We start from the raw sequence: 19,609 nt of genomic DNA on the forward strand, positions 1-19,609 counted from the left end.
AATCTTATGCAAATATTTACTACCTTTTATTGATTTAAAATCTGCATTCTTCTTAGAAACTTCTCTATACCCTAAGCTAAAAGCCTTTCCGAAGCCACTAAGTTAAAGTAAAATGGAATCGATCTATGCTCGCATTAATTTAATTTTAGAATTCATTTCCTACCTTGTCTGAAAAATGGAAAAAGAAAAGGAAGAAAGGTCGGCATGAAGACAACTAATGTAGAAAATGATCAATTATTATTATTTTATTTTTTACTCTTTTTATTTTATAACATAAGAAGAGAATGTACACCAATCGCCAAAAGTTTAAATCCCCACGTTTCAGGTTTCCCAATTTCGAAAACATATTTTTGGCATTATACTGCCATCGGTCTATCTGTTTATACGCTCGATAACCCAAAATTTCCTTGGGATAGATGGAAGAAATTTAATGTTCACGTTTGTACCAAATTTGTGGATATCTTTTCAAATTTTGAATTGAATATATTTACAGGAAATCTGGTTGTCACTCCGCATCTAAATGATCGTGATTATTACAGAGTACAACAAGTTAGATATATTGTACTGGTGCATAATTTTAGAATCTAAAGTCTAGATTCACATCAACTTTAGATCCCAAATCATAAAATCTTTGCCCGCCTGTCGGTGTTTACAATTTGCACTCATGTGAATGTAAGAATTCAAGACGAATGTAGATATAATGAAATTCGGTATTTCATCATAATTCTAAAATTTTAGTTTACGGCAAATCTTAGACTAATTCAGTAGAAAAAGAGTATAAAAAATGCATACTGAATTTTCTTCACTACACGACGAAGCACAAACGCTTATGCGGGACTCTGAAAATAAATATATAAGAACTTATAAAATTCATGGTTTTGCTCAAGATCAACGATTTGAAGTAGGGAGGGACGTACTATTATTTAAGAGCGTGCGAAAACGTTTCGAGGGGATCACCCCGCACAAAATCTAACTTCAGCTTCATATTATAATGTAAGAGTTAGAAATTAAATGCATAATCACTGAACTATACAATAGAACAATTTGTTACAAATTTAGATAACCGATTTCATTTGACGCTAGTGCCATAACACTGAAGGGGGGGGGGATATAATTGGGTTCAATTCGTCCATTCTTTTTTGAATTAGGAGTATAAAAGAGAAAGTATTTCAACCACCGAATAGATTCTGCTTCTAGATTTTGATGAATCTCTATATTTGATCTTTATGAGTTTTGAAAAGAAATTTTTGATATTAAAATTATGCATCTGTGAAAATGATGGCCCACAAACGGAAAAAGAAAGAAAGAAAGAAACTAGAAGCATAAAATTCACTAAGTGGACTCAAATTACAGATTTCTAATTAATTTTTGATGAACTCCATTAAAGGGTAGTTTGTCTGTCTGTCTAAAAATCAATGCTTGTAGAAAGGGTAACTGAAGAATTCATCTAATTAGATAGATAAAATTTAGTATATTTGCTTTTATATCAAAATAGTACATTCGAATGAAATTTGTACGGAATCCATAAAATGGTTGATTGTTTATATATTTGAGTACATTTAAACGAGAAAGCTATAAAAAGGAGTAAGCTAGATAAATAAAATTTGTCAAATAATTTTAACAAGAAAATCATAGATCTGTGTCAGATATTGGGTAAAATCAATCAATAGGCAAATGCGGAATATGTTTATTTGATTATTTGGGTTATACGACGAAAAAAAAAAGCAAAATACGGTATAGTACAAAAGCATACAAGAAAGTTCATAAGACATTGTCAGTTACGAATCCAGGGAGGTTGGTAATATGACACAACAACATTCCACCAGAGATAAAACAGCATTATTCTTTGTCTTTTAATCTGTACATTTGTTATTTTTTAATGTCTTTTTTTCCTAGTTTTTTTATACGCGAAATATACTATATTTGGTCGTCAAAAAATGAACTATTTAGAACAAATAGATTCTGACGAATCTTTTTGTTCCAGACCTCCCTCAGTTCGAAAAATAAGTTTTTGGAATTGTGTTTCTCGAGCTGTGAACACAACTCAAAATCGTTTTGTGCTAGAGGGGTGAAATTTGGTACATGATCAATATACCAAAAATTTGTGATTTTCTGTCAAATTTTGAGAATCTGATTTCTCTTAGAATATGAATTAACGCGATAATTACAAAATGAAGAGAGCTAGATTGATAAAATTTAGTAGACAATTTTGACATCTAAATTGTAGATATTAATCAAATTTGAAAGCAAAGTTGTCAAGAGATTGACCGTCTGTCGGTCTTTTCATTTGCATGCATATAAAGGCAATAATTCAAAAAACATAACAGATTAGTTAAACGAGATTTCATTCGCAATCTTAACATCTACGGTTTAGGTTTTTATCAAGTTTTGAGCAACATCTATCAAAGGATTGACTGTCTATCTGTCTTCACTTTAAGAAGCATGCAATCACGACAGATTAAAAATTCAATATTTTAAATATATAAAATTTGATATGCTTTTTTGTGACTTTAATTGTGTTCTGTATCAAATTTTAAATTCAATCATCTTGGGAAAAAAGCGTCTAAAATATATATTCCGTTTGTTTGTTGTATTTTAACCTCATCTTAGCGATTAATCACCGAAAAGAGAACTTTCGAAGATCGCAAGCTATTATGTTTTTCCGTGATTGTTGTTCGCCAATGGTACTTAGATATAAATTTTAATGAATTGCTCAATAAGTTAAGCCAAAAGATTCCTCGTATGAATATTTTCTAACCTGTTCAGTTTAATATTTAATGTTAATGTATTTTTCTTGCAACTTTTAATAATAAACACAATTTGTTACTGTTTTCTTTATTATTTCAACAGGTGTTTAAAATAATTATATTTATTATAATAATGTATGAGTTTATGATAGAGAATTTATGACTACTAATTAAGAAAACCTCTTCGTTTACTCTCGCAAAATTTGGAGACCCTCATGGGAGAACAAAATATTTATGACCCTACACAAATTGATCTTCTTAAGGGATGAAGTATAATGATGAAGAACTTAAGAGATCCATTATAATGATGAACAATTAATTTTTTTTATAAAGTTAATATATTATTGTTAGTAATTCATATAACAAAAATATTTGCATTATAAATTTATTCAATGCAATTTATTTTTTGAATTTCTGAAATAATGTTACAACATGTGATTTTTGTTTTGTTTTTTAAAGCATTTTTTATAGTAAATCCTTTGATAGTATTTCCAAATTATAGTTTTTCTGTCGATTATTATCTGATATTTAAACTGAATATGGAAGTAAATAGTTTATTGTTTTTTCAATCGTTTTTGTTCATTCATAACAATTTTTATCGTTTTCAATTTCGAGAAAGACTCAGCAGAATCGATGGTAATTGATAAATCCACAAAATTTCCAGAAGACAAAAAGAGCAAGGGGGAAAAAAAAAAAGATTTATTTCCAATATTTTTGAAAAAAATAAATATTACTATATTTGCATCATTATGATTCTCGACGACAAGGCAAATCTTGACAGTAAATTTTGATTTCTTTTATCCTATGAAATTACATAGAAGTCTTAACAATAGTTTAGATAATCTTCAGTATATTTGCTAATATATCATGATAGTACCTGAATACGGCAATGTTTTGCTTTTGCTAGATTTGAATACATTTGTAGTTTAAATGAATACAATTGAAAATTTGATATGAATTGATATATTTAATTAAAATTAATATTTACATATACGTTATGGCCTTTGTGTTTGTGATTTCATAAACTATAATTACTGTTATATTCAACTCAACATTATTGGATATACAATGTTTTTGGTGATTCCATCTGAAATTTATATAAAATCGTTTAACTAAAAAAAAAAAAAAATGCGTCAATTGCTCTAAAGTTTTTTTTTTAAGTCTATAAGAAACCATAAGAATATTGTTTATATGACTTATAGACTTTAGGGTAAAAAAATCATCAGCAGGGCAGATAGTGGCTTTTAACAATCATTTTGTGTGTTCTTCAAAAATTCTATATATCTCCGTTTTTTATTCTTGTTGAGGCTTTTAATGTTCTTTCAGAATTTTTAAGTGTCTTTGAATTCATATTCGTATTTATTGAGAAGTACTTTCAAATAATAGTATTGCTACTATAAATATTTTATTATTAAGCTCCTAACTTTCTACTGATCAGATCAAGGATTTCAATAGTTTTAATCATTCTCAGAACAAAACGGATTATTTTTTAAAAACCATGTGTGTTTCGATTAAGCATCTTTTTAGTTAATAAAGAACATATATACGAACATTACCTTTTATATATAAAGATGAAGCCTCTCGTTCATACAAAATTCCGAATCTTTTCATAAGGAAATAATAGTATTTCCGATCAAAACAAATAGTATGTAATCTACAAACGTAATGAGACTATTAGATTGGTAAAACGTGTACTAATCTATGTAATATTCAAATAAATGCAGATTTGGATTTAAAAAAACAAAACCCTAGAGCTTTCCTTTTGCAAAAAGAATAAATTTTACCGGATGTTATGAATTCAAACTTTTCGTCCTCATTTCTTATTGGCTCTGTTTGTCATGTGACTTAGAATCTCGGAAGAATTGATCTCTCTTATTGGCAGTCCTCTACTTATAAAATGTGTATAATCCATGTTTTTACGCTCTACAAGCGAGGCCGTTTGAACTAGAGATCTAAACTTGGCACATAAATATTTTTGAGTAAGGGAATATTTACACCGGAAATAATTTTCAAATGAATATTTACATTTGAAATTTTATATTAGAATCTTAATTAGTTATAAACTAGGCAAAATTTTCGTATTTTCACCTGGCAACTTTCGAAAATATTACAACACAAAAGTATTTTTAACATCATCTTAAAATTCAAAAGAAAAAAATATTTGTTTAATGATATCATTTTTTGCTGCATGATTTTTCATCAGTTTTTAAAAAAATATGTTTAGCTTATTTTTCATCTGTATGTTTCATTATTGAAGTGAAACTCAAATCGTTTTCATTTTTGATTTCAATATTTCTGGTATTTTTTTTCTATTATTGATGATTAAGGAATGTAATGCTTTTCAAAACATTTTTGAAATTTTGTTATTCTTACAATAAAAAGACTTAAGTATATCCATGTTTAAATACCACTATTCTTTATTGAGATATAATTAGATGTATAATGATACAGACAGATAATTAGGGAAATGCCTAGCATAATGAACAGAACGGTTTAAGATTTCTAAATTAGTATGAGTTGTATGGCTATAAAATGTGATGTAAAAAAGTACTTTTACGCGGACGCCATTAAGACATATTTACAGAAAATATTTTACTGAAATTTTTAGCAATTGCATCTTGGCGAATCTACTGGTCGTCAAAGATGTAATACTAAATAATTAGTGATTTTTTTAAAAAATGAAGTATCTATGAGTATATTTCTGTGTAAAATTCTTTCGAGAAAAAATGAGACATGGCATACACGAATACGTTTTATTTATGATCATTGTATTTCAACATACACAAGACATAAAAATACATAGGATACTAAGTGAAACAAGACATATAATGCACACAATATAGAAATGGAGCTATATGAATATTATTTTCGAAGCAGGTAGACACAAGTTTCTACTTTCACATGATGATAGTGGGTTATTATTTTATAGAACTGAAATTAAAAAAACAAAATAAAACATAAAAGAAACATTTGGAATATATATATTTAAATCTCATTTCTGTATTTTGTTCAAGCTCATTAGCATTATCAGTATTTCATAGCTAAGCAAAAATATTTGTACTCGAACTTACAAAAGTCTATCCTAAAATAACTAGCACTTTATCATTTCTTTCACTTCTAATACTATATATATTCGAGGGAAATATTTGTGAAGGAAAGAACTGGAAAAATGGCTGTCCTTTTTCTTAAACCTCACAACTTATTTTTTATCTCAGTTCTTCTGAAGCCTTTGATTTTATAAGAAATTCAAAAGAATGGCTTCTCATTTCATGTAATTCTAATTTTGCAGTTCCATCATTAGAATCTTGATTTTTGCATCTCTTTCTGATAATTTAATTCTTTTCATAACTACATCCTTTTTTACTTCTGAAAGTAATAAAAATTATTAAAATAAGCCTTAGTTCATTCTATAGAATAAGTTAAAACATTTTTTTTAACTAAAAACAATTTAACTTCTGTAAATCTAATTTTTCAAAATAGGAAATATTTTATGAAATTTATTATTTATTGGGAGTACTAATAGAAAGGAAGAAATTAAATAATGATGCTTTATATTATTTGAGGATAGTGAAATTACTTGTTTATTAAAAATATTTATCGATTAGAAATAATATAGAAAATGAAATGAATAGAACAATAATTTATTCCATGATACTATTTCTTCTCTTAATAATACCTTGATATCAAAGAAGCGAAGAAATGTATGCATTTTACAAGATGAGTTCTCAAATAAAATAAAAATATTTTTTAGTTAATATAACACGAAATTTGATTAAAAATAATCTCTATTGTTAAATAAAATATATTTATATTTAAAGCACACGCTAATATTTTAATTTAGTTAAAAGCAAATTGAAAAAAAAAGAAAAAAATTATTCATATTAATATGCAGACGATAATTTGGCGATGAAATGCATAAAGAAATCCATTTGTTTTCTTTTATAATCGTTTGCTCCAAAATAAAAAGAGTTTGAAAAATTTGTCTCTGTAAATGACAGTGCTAGAATTTTTTTTTTTGGTGTATTCAAAGCAGAAATAGTTTATTAAAATGCTAATGACTGCACAGTTTATTCCATGGGTGAATTTTTTTAAAAAAATTTTGTTATCAAAGACCACTCAATCTTCCTGCATACAGGCTAGAATTTCGGTTAATGGAGATTAGAATCAAATATTTGACTCTCTTTTTAGAGTAGCAGAAGAGCTTAAAAAAATTCTTTTCCGATTGTTATGGTTTAGGAATTCTATATTTATTCTGTAGCTTTAGATACGTTGACCAACTTTCTACAACGATTGTTCCAAATTTCTTTTCCGATTCTTCCAAATTCTTTTCCGATTGTTATAGATTGAGAATGCTGTATTTTTCCTAGAACTTTAGATTCGTTCTCCAACTTTTCTTATAGAATTCTTTTTAGAAAGACTGCTATAAATTTCTGTGTTATTTTGTTATAATTACATTTCGAAGACAAATAAATGATTAAAGAATTCATATAGAAAGAAAGTTATAAAATGAAATAATAATGAAAATAACTGAGAATCGACGAGCTATTACATAGTTATTCCAGTATTTCTTAGTGAACAAAGCAGAATCTTCAACCATTATCTATTAAATAAATATTAATGAAGGTGCTATTGTATATTTGATCATGTCCCTAGAGAGAATGATGGTTTTTGGTTAAGCTTTAATACAAATACTTTAGCATATAAATTATATAATAAAAGAATATTGTAATATCTTTTTGTTTCTAACAGAATGATAATAAATAAATGCTTTCTAAAGTGCAAATGTAGGATTGCAAAGCAACAAATCTACTTCTCGTGCTGTGGAATTATATGCGCTTCTACTAATACTATGATGACTGATCATTTTACTAATATGTAAACTAACTTACAGAATCAACTAATTAATGCAGTTATGAGCTAAACACTTACGCATCTAACTAGCGTACAAAAATGTCCCAGAAATTATATTAAAAAAAATCAGTTAATATTTTTCACGTTCGCGCTGCTGCGAAGCGCGTAAGCGTGTTCAAAGCTATTTAAATATCTATTTTCTAAATTCTTCAAAAATTTTTTTTCATGATCTTCAATGTTATATTTTTTAAATGAGTTAGTGTTTCAAATATTTGCATATTATTCGAAAATAAACGGAATTTAAAATTCGATTTGAATGCTCGCAAGCTGATTAATGTCAATTTTAAATTAAAATCAAATATATAAAATTAATTTTTCGAACACAAACACGAATGAAAAAAAAACCTAAAAGAAAGAATTCTTAGTTATTTATGTTATGCGTTGTTATTTCAAAATGCCATTGTTATAAACATTTTAACTTAAAAAAATATTTTACTTTCTTCAGAGAATTTTTTTGATTAACTATTAATATTTCGCTATTTATATCTAAATTTTTAATTATTCTAATTTTTAAGAGAAATTTTAATAATTTTAAACTATTGCGAAAAAAATATATCATGAGAATAGCTTTTTTTAGATGCCAGCAAATGCTTCTTAACTTTCATATTTAATATAATTAGCATGTGATTTTATGATTATTAAAAAATGATCAAAAATGCATTACTTCCATTTGGTGATTAAAGACATAAACACATTTCACTTTGTAAATCTCAAAAAAATTGTTAAAAAATAAAAACTAAACCCTCCATTAAATAAAAATAATACGGGAATCAGTGAAAACATGTAAAAATAGCTTCCCTAACAAACAATTGTAACATTTTGGTGAAATACAAAGTAACACGACTTCATTGAATTCAAAACAGCTTTTCGGTGTGCAGTCACATGTTGAGGAGTACACAAAGACGAGCAACTATGGAAAACTTGATATAGATTTTTAAAATAAAAATTGATAATAAGTATTTCAGATATCATTAATATACGGTCAAGGGTCCGAAGAGGTGAGCTCCGGGAACTTCTGTTTCCGGGGAACCGATGAATTCGGCGTAAAGCTCCTGGTAACGAGCTTGTGTTATGCCGCCATTTTTCTTGTCATTCTCCTATAAAAAGAAAGAGAAATAAATCAAACTAAACTTAGTTGAAAATAGTTTAATTCAATTTACAATATCTGGAAAACCAAGCTTCTCTCGAGAGTTTTCTTTAACCGAGTTTTTTTGGAGGAAATATTTAAATACGAATCACATAATGATTATATACTAATATTTTTCAATCTTAACTACTTATAAACTGGTCATATATATAAAAAATTATGAATGTTTTTAGTTTAACATGTTATTCGAATTGATTTATACAATAATTGCAATGCTGCTATTGGATGTGGGCCGGATGTGATTGTATTCGGATAATTCATATAGCGCCATCTTGCTAAGTTTTGAGGAACCACTGGGTTATCATCCTACGGCAACAATGCAAGTACCACACAAATTTACGAGACGGCGCTATATGACATTGTCAGCATGAGAGCAGATTGAAAAAGGCTATAATAGTTAGTTATAAAAAATGTTTTTTTCTGTGTATTTTGTTTTTTTGTGTCTTTTCAGGAAAGACACCTTTATAAATAAACTTAAAAAGCCAAAAATATTAGATATAAAAACATTAACAAAAAAGCATGACTTGAACCCAGAATCCGCAATACCAGTGTCATTCATGTTGTTTTGACCACTAAACTGCACTGGCCATATTTCGATGTGGAAGTTGAGTATACTTATTCTAATAGTTATAATTTTTTTTTTGTTTAAAGTCTACTTTTTACAGGAAAGACCCTATATAAGTAAACTTAAAATGTAAAACCTTAACTTAATATAAAATTTGATTCAAAACGTAAGAGCCTTTTCTGAGATACACGAAATAAATTTATATACGTATATACAAGAATTGCTCGTTTAAATTTATAAGATACAGGGGATTTTGAATGTAAAGATTGAAAGCTTCTGAGTTACGTACTTCTTTCCAATATTAAAAGAAGTTCCATATACCAAAGAACATATTTTTATGTTTCATAACACATAAAAACATTTGTTTTTTTTATTAATGAATATTGTGAATAGATTTATAAATATTCTGAATAGTACATAAATATGACATTAAAGTACTTAAATAGAATTAAGTAAATGTGGAAAATAAAATTTTTGTTCGTTATCAATCATATTTTCTTTATCATGTGAAAACATGATGTTGTTTTGGGAATAAGATATAGAGGAAGAAACTGGTGAAAGATAAATAGAGAGCATGATTCTCAAAACGTTATCGACACTTTGAATTATCATTAAAGCCTCCGAAAAAATAAAGGATTAGAAAATACACCAAATTCCAAAAGTTTCAATTTAGAATCTGAAAAACCAACTATTTTTAATTCTCAACGCGTTGTTGAAAATACCTCTACAAAAAGATTACAGTACAAAGATCAATGTATTTTTACTTTCTCGAATACGTAGGTTAGAGACAGTATAGTAGTCAACAAAAAATCTCACGATTTGGACAGATCTCCACGTTTTAGATCTCCTTGAGTTCGAAAAACATTTTTTTGGAAAATGACAGTTTGTTTGTGGCAAAAATAACTCAAAAGCGCTAGACGAATGAAGTTTAGTGCACAGTCTTTACATCAAATTTGTAACATTTCTATCCAATTTCGAGCAAAACCCATTCAGGATAAGTCTGTCTGTCCGGCTGTTCGAATATAAATCAACACTATAACTAGGGAATGAAGAGAGCTACATAGATAAAATTTAGTACACAGATTTAATATACATAGTGTAAATAGATATCTATATCTATAGTCTACATCTTTAACATCTATCTTAACACCTGTGAAATTTTGAGCCAAATCCAATAAAGGTTTGTCCGTCGGTCTGTACTTTCAGAAACATGTAAAAGCGATAGTTCAAAAATGCAAGTACTTAAATATCTGATGTTTGGTATGGAATTTTGTCACTACAAGAGTAGTTTTGTGACAATTATTTTTGGTTTTAATCGGGTTGAGAAGATCGTGTCTAAAATACAAATTCGATTTTCGGATACTATTAACGCAAGCCAGAGATAATTGCCAAAAAACTCGCCAGGGATGACACAATAGATTCAGTAAAAATGCTAAATTTCCTCTAAAAGTTAACGTTTTGTAATTATTGTATGCCAATGCCATGTAAGGTATTCTCTGGCATGACAAGTTTATTAAAGAGTATGCGAGAAAATTTTGATGAGACGCTGGTTTTTATTTAAATTATGAAACCAGCGGGAGTAAATCTTCCCCTATACTTTCTAATAAAGATACTACTCCACTTTCCATAACAAGTGGGAGCTTGCGAAATGCCTCTAGTTCTAGGCCAGCTAAATGTAGATTTTTATTTTCAGAACCTTATACATGAACTTTTTGCAATGCATAACATATTGAAAAATAAATTGGCATTTTTTAGATTTAATAGCAGTATTGCGTATCATATTTCATTTATTTATGTAGTAGCATTTTTGAGATGTTCCGTTTTTATCACACATATATACAGCTCCATGGAAAATGAGCTCAAAATTTGATATGTATCTGTGGATTTTAGATTGTGGCTGATTGATATGAGCGTGGATAGAACCTGGGACCTTGTGGTTCGCAACCCAGTAACATGACCACGATACAAAAGCAATTGCTCGGGTAGCGTAGCTGTTAACTGCCTTATAAGCTTTCACCACAGATTCTTCCTCCAGTGAGTCGGAGGTGAGATGAACGATATGGCTGTTGAGTGGTGATGTGTTTAGCTGTTGATTCTAATGCGCCTGTACCCATTTGAATAGCGCCAAGCGTTATGTCGAGCGTGTGTGGGTGAGTGGTTGCTGATGCTGCGTGAAGTGAGTCTGACGACTTTGGTTGCGGGTAGATGGCGCCACAACAGCTGTACGAAGGTTAAAGGTTCATCGTCCGAGGTCACCAACGTGGCGAATTCTTATGAGCGAGGATAGAACCTGGAACTTTGTGGTTCGCAGCCCAGTAACATGACCACGATACAAAAACAATTGCTCGGGTAGCGTAGCTGGCTTAACTGGCTTATAAGCTTTCGCCACAAGATATTAAAACTGTGTACTTAATTTTATTTTTCAAGTTTTTTGAGTTTCATATTTATTAATTTTTCTTGCATTCAAGGATGACGCTTTTTCAAAATTTTATAGAAACCTATAAATTTGATGCAAAGGCCATATACCAAATTTCATCTATCTAACTTAAAGCGTTTCTGAGTGTCTACTAGATTTAGATATGGTAACTGTGTTCCCAATTTTATCTATCAGCTCTTTGCATTTACAATTATCACATACTCGAGAATGGATTTATTTCGAAATTTCTTAGAAATCTGCAATTCTATGTAAAGATTACATATCAAATTTCATCCACCTAACTTAAAAAGCTTTTGAACGATCATGTTCACGGTAGGCAGACAATTGTAATATCAAAAGCATATTTTTCACACTCGAGTTCAGTCTAAAATGTGGTTTCTCAAAATCTCGAGGCTGATTTTTTGCCGATTACATCATTTTCATTTGGTATACTTAGACAAAAGCTCCCCCCCCCTTCAAAAAATTATGTATTGAAGCAACATGATGGACAGTAATATTTTCCCTCATAATAAAATGCATGTCAATAAAATTTGCAGGATTTATTTTGAATAGGTATAATATAAACCGGAAAACTAGTGGAAAAAATGGTGCATTCTATAAAAATAAAACGCATAATGCAAGTAACTGAATGAATATAAAGAAAGAATGAGAATCAACAATTTTCAAAATAAATTGAATAGGAAGTAGAATATAAATAATTCAAGGAAGTGCATGCATTAAGATACATATAGAATTCAAACCGGCAGTTATGGGGAAGGAGAAGGATTTACCAAATATATTTATTCGAATATACATAGTCAGCAGAGCATAAAAGGCGAGGTATTCAACATAACCAAAAGAAACTCGATGTGATCGATTTTATTCCTTCTTTTTATTGTATTAAGAATACGGAAAATGCCGTTTCAGGAAAACTGGAATAGAATTTTGGAATGTAAAATTATTCCCTGCAGATTTCATTCAAAAATGGTATGAATAGTCAGCAAAATTCCAGTGTTGATATAAATCGAAATTTTTCAAAGTAGCTGAATGTGAATTTATTTCAAATTATTATATTTTCTCCATTTTATATTTGATTCAAAAATATTACTTAAAAAAATCTTATCTATATCTATACTTATAATAAAGCTCAATGTGTGTGTGTGTGTGTGTGTGTGTGTTGGCGCTCTACAGGCCAGACCGTTTGACATACAGCTACCAAATTTGGTACATGTATACCTTGAAGGCTGGGAATGTGCACCTGGGGTTTCTTTTTTCGAATTTTTAATTAGAATTTTAATTATTAATTAAAAACTAACTTTCCCGCCAAAAAAATCTTCCATTTTCGCAACCGCCAAATGAGTAAGGCTTTAGTTGTTGTTGTTTTTTTTCTCCCAACAGTAATGAGGCTTGGGTTAACATTTTTCGGCGGATTATTTCAAACGATTCTGTTTATTTTCTTAATGTTTGATGCATTTAAAATTAAACATTGTTAATTAATCGATCCTTCAGATTCATTCTGAAGTACTTTTGAATTAAAATAAAACAGAATAAAGGAATTAAAAATTTCTAATCCGCATAGCGTTACCCCAACTGGCGTAGAAAAAATCACGTATTTGCGTTACGTAACCGGCGAAGAAAATTCACGCATGCGCATTCTGTTCTGATTGTTGCCATGACAACCGTTATCAATGGATGATTTAAATTATTTTTGGGTTAGTTGCATGCTTTTGTAAGTAAATTGTATTTATGTTAGTCATATATTTTTTGTATATGCTTATAGTTTTAAGTACATCGTTTTTTAAGTAGTTTTTTTGAAACCTGTTTTCAGCCGTTTATTTTAAACGATTCGTTTTATTTTCTTAGTGTTTGATGCATTTAAATTTAAACATTGTTAATGAATCGATCTGCTCATAATGAATCTAAGAAAATTTTGTTGACCAACTCTTGAGATATTACATAAATTAAAAAAGATATTCTTTAGTGCCCATAAAGTTTAAACGCTGAGTGACTCTATTTTCAGTAATCAGATTATTAAAAAAAATGCTTTGTTTCAGTAAAAAATATTATTATATTAATTGAAGATTAATTCTTTCCACTTTAATTTAAAGCATAAATTCTACGAGTGCTAACAGAAAATGAGAGAGATACATATTACGTTATGACTGAAGGCCTTTATAATATTATGAATGAATTATATGATAATCAAAATTTGAAGTTTTAAAATATTTTGATGAAGAAGCTATTAAAGTAGAAATTGCATAAAATATTTAATTATTAAAATTTTAACGAATATTAAGATTGGCGAACCGGCTGGTCGCCAAAGGCGGCTAGTATTAAATAAAGAAACAATTGAAATCTGCTATCTCAAATTTCATGTTATCGTGTATGAATATTATTATTTTTTATGTCATTGTTTGTCTTAATTAATTAACTAACCAATTGAAACCGGTTTGAAACAATCACGTGACTATCAGATTATGCATGCATCGATATTTAAAATGTTTTTTTTTTTTTCACATCAAAATCGTTCGAGCTCTTACACATATCTCAGGGCCAAAATATATTTTCTCCCGAAAATCTGGTATAAACTGGTTTGGAATAATCAAGTGACTATTGAATTGCCCAACCATCAAACTTTAGAAGAGCAATGTTTTTTTTTTTTTAACTTAAAATCGTTTGAGCCCTAAAGCATTTTTTGCCACCTAGAGAAAATTAACTTTTTCAAGGGTCACCCTCAGGCACGGATTCAAAATAAGGGATTTTTTTCCGTGAAGGAATGCAGACTAAAAAGTTAAATAATGATTCCTCGTAACCCGAAAATCCCCTGAAATTAGGCCCAAGAGATATACCATTTTAACAGAAAGGAAAAATACAAAACAATAAATTAGATGAATACATCCACTAATAAGCAAAAATACAATAACAAAAATAAAAATAAAACAAAAATACCATACAATAAAACTTAAACCAATAATTAAAAAATAAAAAGGAAAGCACATACCAGCCGAAGGCAAAGAAGTTTCATGCTATCGATTGTGATTTCCGCTTTTTTTTTTAACTCCCCCAAGCTAACGCATTTAAGGTAAAAAACAATTGTAGGGCCCCAGAGCCATCTATTGAGTGATCTAATATGCAAGGGAAGTTCCATTTTAATTTTAGGTAAAGGATTAATCCCAAATCATATTTTGTTTAATCAAAAAGTTGATATTACAGTAGTTTCTTGGAAATTTATTATTAATTAAATTTTTAATGAGGTCATTTGATGCTTCAATGTAGGAATTTTTATTATTGCAAACCCTTTTGATCCTGTTAAAATGTGAGAAAATTAGATTTTTGAAAATTTTAAGAGTTTAGATTTGAATGATAATTACAAAGTTTTGTTATATATATATATATAACTCTTGATAAATCATGAATTTTTTGCCTGTGTATTTTGTCGCTTCAAAAACCTCTAACCCAAACAACATCATGTTCTCACATGTAAATAAATATTAAATTTTTGTTTTAAAAGCATGTATTTTAGTGAAGTATTATAATTTTTTCAAACACGTCATATCAGTTTCATTCCAGAATTTATCACATTGAAGGGAAGAGTGCATAATAATACGGCAATATAGAAAAATAATTAGCTTAATAGATGATAAGTGCATTACATTTATCATGCTATGACGTGTCACGTGATGGTTTTTTTTAAATAACCCATCTACTGCCAATCATTTGAAGCAGAAAAGATAAATTTTATTAAAATTAAAATATAAAAAAAAATTGTGTTCGAAAAACTTAAGATTACCAGGCAAAAAAAAAAAAAAAAAAATTAAATAACAAGACTAACAAAATCAGAAAAAATAAGAAAATTTGTCATTGAAAATCAAATTCGTCTGCTTGAATTGCTCTTCAGTGTTTTATTATATTCAAAAACTAATTTCAGATCTCAATATCATCGGTGTTGCGAGGTACAAACGATAAAGTTTCTAATTAAATTTATCTTTTGCCCTTGGCAACTCTCATGAAATTGAAAGATTTTAGAAATTTAAAAAGATCGTTTGTATTTCTTTTTTTGCCTTGTTTTTCTTTGCTATATTTTATTTCAAAATTATTAAAATCTATGGCTATATAACTAGGTTGTTGGCTTGTAACTTATCAATGCAATGCTAGGACACAGAAATAGTAGTAAGCATTTCCGATTATTTAAATACTTATAAGCTAAAGTTTTAATTTAATTAATTTTTTTCTGAGAATTTTAAAATTAGTGTATTATACATTATATGAAATAGATTTAATATGTTTCTTCACTCAAATAGAAAAATTGTGTTTATATTTTCATTAAATGCTTCAAGTAAGGCTTTTGTAGAAAGAGCAAATAAAATATAATTTTTTTATTTATTTTAATTTTTAAATAACTAAAAAATATTTAGTTATATTTTGTTATCACTAAATAACAACAAAAACAATAAATAAATTAAAAAATAATGATTTTGTATATAAAAGCAAACTGTGTTGAATCATAAGGAAAGTTTATATGACTGATACGTATAGGAATTAACTTTTTATTGATTGATTGATATAAAGGTTTATACTTTAAATCTCGTCATTGATATGTAAGGCGTACATGATAATAAAAAAATACAGTTAGTGAAATTGTAAATAAGGTATTGTGTATGCGTCATCAACTTCTGAAAGAGTACTCTAATTCCGTATAGTACTGTTTGCAGCTGCTATACTGTTCTATAATAACGAATATATTCGCTCTTCTATTGCGAATTGTTGTTTATCGACATCATATTCTTTCTTTCTAGAGATATTAGATGCAATGTTTTAAATGATTTTCCTCTTGCAGAATTTTTTTTATTGAAGCCTGAAATTTGAAGATATGGAACATGAAGCATAATTAATGATAAACAAACAAACAAAAAAACCCACCCATGCCATTGTTTTTTTTCTTAAATAACAAAGTGAAATATTTAGAAGTGTGGTTATTTTAACCTTAGGGTACTATAATTTTTTATGGTTCAGATACTGTTGAGTATAACCTTGCAAAAACGAGAACAGGGAATGTAAGAAAAATAACCGAAAACATTTATTTTGGCGTTCAACTAAAATTAATTAAAAAGTAATAACTGCTTTAATTGCTTATTTTATCTGTATCAAGTAAAAAATTTAATTATATTTTTTACCGGCTAATTATTAAATAGCTATTAATTAATTATATATAAATGTAAACATCATACTTTAGCAATAGCGTGGCCGAATAGAAGAAGCATAAATGACTTACAAAGAATAAGTGATTAGAAATATGCTAGTCTACATCGCGACGCAACAGCGGAAAAGACCAAAATTTTTCCCTTTAGTGATTTTGCTATGATATTTTGATAGAGATTTCTTTGACACATGTCGATTTAGGAAAGGGAAATTCAGATATCTTTAAAACTCTTTTAGGTATCTTTAGGTATGTTGTAAGCATTAAGGATTTTTATTCCTTTACTTGGAACGTGAGAAAATGCTAAAGAGAGCAATTTTATAGAGTGCGTGTAGAATTAATTAAATAAAATTGGGAATTGGATCAGGAAATAAGAGAACATTTTAGAATGAAGCTAATATGGGCTAAATTAAGGCATAAATTTGTAAATTAATTAAGACTTAAATTAGATGAGATATCATCACACACACACACACACACACACACACACACACACACACGCACACACACACACACACGCGCGTTTTATCTATGTTTTTGTCAAAATTTGTAGAAATATTAAGATTCTTTCGTAGCAATTCCTTAAGTTCGTGGGCGAGTTTAGATTTTCAATCTATACTTATAATAAAGCTCAATGTGTGTGTGTGTGTGTGTGTGTGTGTGTGTTGGCGCTCTACAGGCCAGGTCATTTGACATACAGCTATCAAATTTGGTACATGTATACCTTAGAGGTCGGGAATGTGCACCTGGGGTCTCTTTTTTTGAAATTTTAATTAGAATTTTAATTATTAATTAAAAACTAACTTTCCCGCCAAAAAAATCTTCCATTTTCCCCACCGCCAACTTTTCCGCCAAAAAAATCTTCCATTTTCGCCACCGCCAAATGAGTAAGGCTTCCGGATTTTTTTTCTCCCAACAGTAATGAGGCTAGGGTTAGTATTTTTCGGCGGATTATTTCAAACGATTCTGTTTATTTTCTTAATGTTCGATGCATTTAAAATTAAACATTGTTAATTAATCGATCCTTCAGATTCATTCTGAAGAACTTTTGAATAAAAATAAAACAGAATAAAGGAAATTAAAAATTTCTAATCCGCATAGCGTTACCCCAACTGGCGTAGAAAAAAAATCACGTATTTGCGTTACGTAACTGGCGTTGAAAATTCACGCATGCGCTTTGTGTTCTGAATTCCGCATTGTGTTGACGAATTATTATCAACCGATGCGGACTGGATTTAAATTTTTTTTAGGTTCGTTGCATGTTTTTGTAATTAAAATGTATTTATGTTAGTTATATATTTTTTGTATATGCTTATAGTTTTAAGTGCATCGTTTTTTAAGTAGTTTTTTTAAACCTGTTTTAGACCGATTATTTTAAACGATTCATTTTATTTTCTTAGTGTTTAATGCATTTAAAATGAAACATTGTTCATTAATCGATCTGTTCATGATGAATCTGCGAAAATTTTGTTGACAAATTCTTGAGATATTACATAAATTAAGAAAGATATTCTTTAGTGCCCATAAAGTTTAAACGCTCAGTGACTCTATTATCAGTAATCATATTATTAAAAAAATGCTTTGTTTTAGTAAAAAATATTATTATATTAATTGCAGATGAATCATTTACACTTTAATTTAAAGCATAAATTCTACGAGGGGTAACAGAAAATTAGAGAGATACATATCACGTTATGACTGAAGGCCTTTATAATATTATGAGTGAATTATATGACTATCAAAATTTGAAGTTTTAAAATATTTTGCTGAAGAATCTATTAAAGTTGGAATTGCATAAAATATTTAATTATTAAAATTTTAACGAACATTAAGATTGGCGAACCGGCTGGTCGCCAAAGGCGGCTAGTTGATAAATAAAACATTCAGATCGCTTTTAACATTTATGATTATAAGGCATTCTAAAGATTAGAAGGACATTTCATTAACCATTATTTCTTACTCAAATTTTCCCTCATTTCTTTCTTATTCTCTTCTTTATCCACTTTTACTTATCAAGCCAGAATAAAAACATATCTTCAGCAAAGTTCTAACGATACACTTCATCTAGATTATTATTGCTTAGTGAAAGCTATTAAAAATTCTTTTTGCCTAATAACCCTAAATCTTTGCTACGACAAACTCTTATCTCAAACCCAAGAGACAAGTTGTTTGTTTAGACATTCTCGATAAAGAAGTATCCATAGTTTAATTTTTAGTGACAAAACAAAAGAAAGGCATCTGAAAGAGTGAAAGAAAAACGCGGCGACTCGTAATTGCTTTCTTTTTGCAGTGTGTAATGGCCGTGGGTCTTTTTTTAGAAACGGTATTGTTTTTCCGTTGCTCGCTAATCACAGGTATTGTGTGATCTAATAATACCTGCTATAACATACATTCTTCCATGCTCCTAGATGCCTTTAGTAGAAGGAATGTTTGGTTCATGAAGGAATGCGCCCAAAAAGTGTAACTTTAGTTGTAATCGTACGAAACCATGAGCTTTCTATGAGAGACCATAGCATTAACGAAATCTAATATAAGATGATGTTGACTTTTTTTATTAAGTTGTTTGTGCAAATAAATCTATGTATAATAGGAAAAATAAGCTTTTATTATATTTATCATAATGAGG

At 28.7% G+C, this 19,609-nt stretch overlaps 1 protein-coding gene across 1 annotated transcript in view; it reads right to left on the minus strand.

Moving 5' to 3' along the window:
* Nucleotides 1–5,486: 5,486 nt before the first annotated feature.
* The window catches only part of LOC129972736 (sarcoplasmic calcium-binding protein 1-like), a 190,680-nt gene continuing 176,557 nt past the window's right edge, over nt 5,487–19,609 (minus strand). The window contains exon 7 of the mRNA XM_056086977.1: nt 5,487–8,755. Within this exon, the coding sequence (XP_055942952.1) occupies nt 8,630–8,755 (126 nt within the window). The 3' untranslated portion in view covers nt 5,487–8,629. The remainder of the gene's footprint in view (nt 8,756–19,609) is intronic.

The sequence above is a fragment of the Argiope bruennichi genome, chromosome 6 (assembly GCF_947563725.1).
Source record: "Argiope bruennichi chromosome 6, qqArgBrue1.1, whole genome shotgun sequence".
Lineage (NCBI taxonomy): Eukaryota > Metazoa > Arthropoda > Arachnida > Araneae > Araneidae > Argiope > Argiope bruennichi.